The 2,211-nt window shown below is 40.6% G+C and overlaps 1 protein-coding gene across 2 annotated transcripts in view; it reads right to left on the bottom strand.

The window, feature by feature from the left end:
- The window catches only part of LOC104941910 (thyroid hormone receptor-associated protein 3-like), a 5,566-nt gene extending 3,855 nt beyond the window's left edge, over window positions 1-1,711 (bottom strand). Inside the window, exons 1-2 of one of the 2 annotated variants that reach the window (XM_010767077.1) lie at window positions 1,564-1,711; window positions 1,177-1,261 (exon numbers count right to left, since the gene is read on the bottom strand). In XM_010767077.1, coding sequence (XP_010765379.1) covers window positions 1,177-1,261; window positions 1,564-1,691 — 213 coding nt within the window. In that variant the 5' untranslated portion in view covers window positions 1,692-1,711. Of the gene's footprint in view, window positions 1-1,176; window positions 1,262-1,489 lie in introns of both variants that reach the window. The other variant, XM_010767078.1, reaches the window with a different exon arrangement.
- Window positions 1,712-2,211: the final 500 nt, after the last annotated feature.

Below are 2,211 nucleotides of genomic sequence, written 5' to 3'. Positions count from 1 at the left end.
GGTTGTAACCTTGGTAACAGCCAGCTGGCATGAATAAAACCAAGCCATTCTGGAGGGGATTTTTTTGCATGTCGAGTATTTCCTTAAAATCTGAACCATTCTTCAAAGCAAATGTTTCGGATAGATCTTCTGCCTTCACAGCAGTTGTTTTAACTTCGTAAAAAAATCAACTTCATAATACTTAGATTTGCTTCAGATAGGCAATTCATCACCGTCAATATTCAGTCAGCTTTATTTTGTGTTAAAGTCAAGGGGTTGCATGGTCAGCTGGTCAGAAGGGTATATTTGTAAATCCTCCTTACTGGTGCATTTATGCTCGTGGGAAAGTCCAGAATCCAAGGCTCCACTCCAAGAATCTGATGCACTACAGCAACACATGGTCCAGCATTGTTTCACATTATCCTTGCTTCTTTGTCTTCCATGTATAACATGACTTCCATTTCCCGTATTTTGAACATCAGAGCATCACAGACATGGTTCTTTCAGGTATTTTAAAACCAATTCTTTTAAAAGCAATGAATGTTCACGGTGATGTATTGCCTATTTCAAACAAGATTCAAGTCACTTCAAATGTATCATCACACTCATTTAAAAGTGTACACACTTCCTAGTTGAGTTATGGCAAAACGACTAGTATGGTGCTTTAACAATGGGGAAGATAGGCCTGTTCATGCTAATTGAGGTTCAATGTTTTAGTAGTTTTCACCCCTCATGTTTACAAATGCTCGACCATAAGTGTCCATGCTCGTCAATAAAGAAATACTGTGAGGGTTTACTCAGAAAGTTAGGCATGTAAATGTAAACACAGTTGCATAAAGGTGCTTGCTGTCGGTCATTTCCGTTCCTAATGTTTTTAAAGAATACTTACGAAGTCAATTTCTTAGAGTCCTTTGAACAGCTTTGGCACAGTGACTTCCATTTCTGAACTTATATGATTCATTAGCCTTGGTCAGGCTTTTGCCCACAGTCTAAGCAATTCACCATGTGTGAAGGTGACATATAACAAACAACAAAGTCAAAGCGCCTTATTTTGCATTTGCATTTCATAGACTGTGCATCTCCCTCAAGGAAGGCCACAGGCTTTCAGAGAGTGCAGTCTAAAGGCATCTGGCTTGCTCATTCGTTTGCTGTTGTTTGCTTTTCCAACATAATTCATACTGCAAAATATTCAGTCACCTTGTAAGTGCCATCCTCTGAGCTTTTCATCGCCTCAAAAAGTTGAGAGTGTTTCTTAAAAGCTCTTGGTGAAACGTCAATTCTCCTGTGAGAAAGAAAAACAATTCAGACAAGATAATTGAATGCACATAATACAGGATCTATGGTATAGGGGCCAAAAGGACAAACTTGGCGACATTGAACTGCAGGGACGACACAAACAGACAAAGAAAAAAAAAAAATTGGGTGAAAAAAACGGACCTCCACCAAGCATACGAAAAACAAAAGCAAAGATAGTGTGTTGATTTTCAGGTAGGAAAGGTGAGAGGAATACCTGAAAGCTGTTAAAAGAGGGGGTGAAGCCACAGCACACTGAAGGTGAGAGGGTCACTCAATAGGCGACTCTACCTGTGTATCTCTGGGCTTTTTCTTGGCTTCATCAATTCCTTCTCTGCAGCTCGTCTTTGGTACATGGTGAATCGCTCGTTTATAGTCATTCCAGGGGATGGAAAGTGCTGAGCTGTGCAGGAAAACATTAATAACAGCAGAAGTTAGTGCTTTCTGTGTCTATCTGATGCTATGTTAAAGTGGACCTATTATGCTATATTTGAAACATATATTGTAGGGCCATACCTATATAAAACATGTCTGTCAAGTTTTTTTTTCAAAATGCCAAATATTTGCTCTTTTCCAGCCCTTTTTTTGGAAGGGCTGATTCTGCTCTTGTGGCAGACTACAGCGCCACCTACAGGCCTGGCATATGTACTACAGCGTCTCCAGCGCTTTCGAGCGGTCTCTCATTCCCCTGATAGGTGGAGAGTTGCCCATATAGGCGGAGCACCCCTTTTCTGACGTCAGAAAAATTCAAATAATAATCAGCTCCGTTGCAGCCCCGTTTTTAGAGATTTGGGTATGGAGGAAAAGAGAGAGGGTTGTGTTTTCTTACACTTGGTGAGTTCCCTGACACACCGGGGACACATATTCAAGTATAAAAGACGTACAAAAGTGCATTTTGCATGATAGGTCCCCTTTAAATAGACAAACCCAGGTGCGATA

This window comes from Notothenia coriiceps, unplaced genomic scaffold (assembly GCF_000735185.1).
Source record: "Notothenia coriiceps isolate Sejong01 unplaced genomic scaffold, NC01 NC01_scaffold00004052, whole genome shotgun sequence".
NCBI lineage: Eukaryota > Metazoa > Chordata > Actinopteri > Perciformes > Nototheniidae > Notothenia > Notothenia coriiceps.
This window is presented reverse-complemented; position numbering and strand designations above follow the sequence as displayed.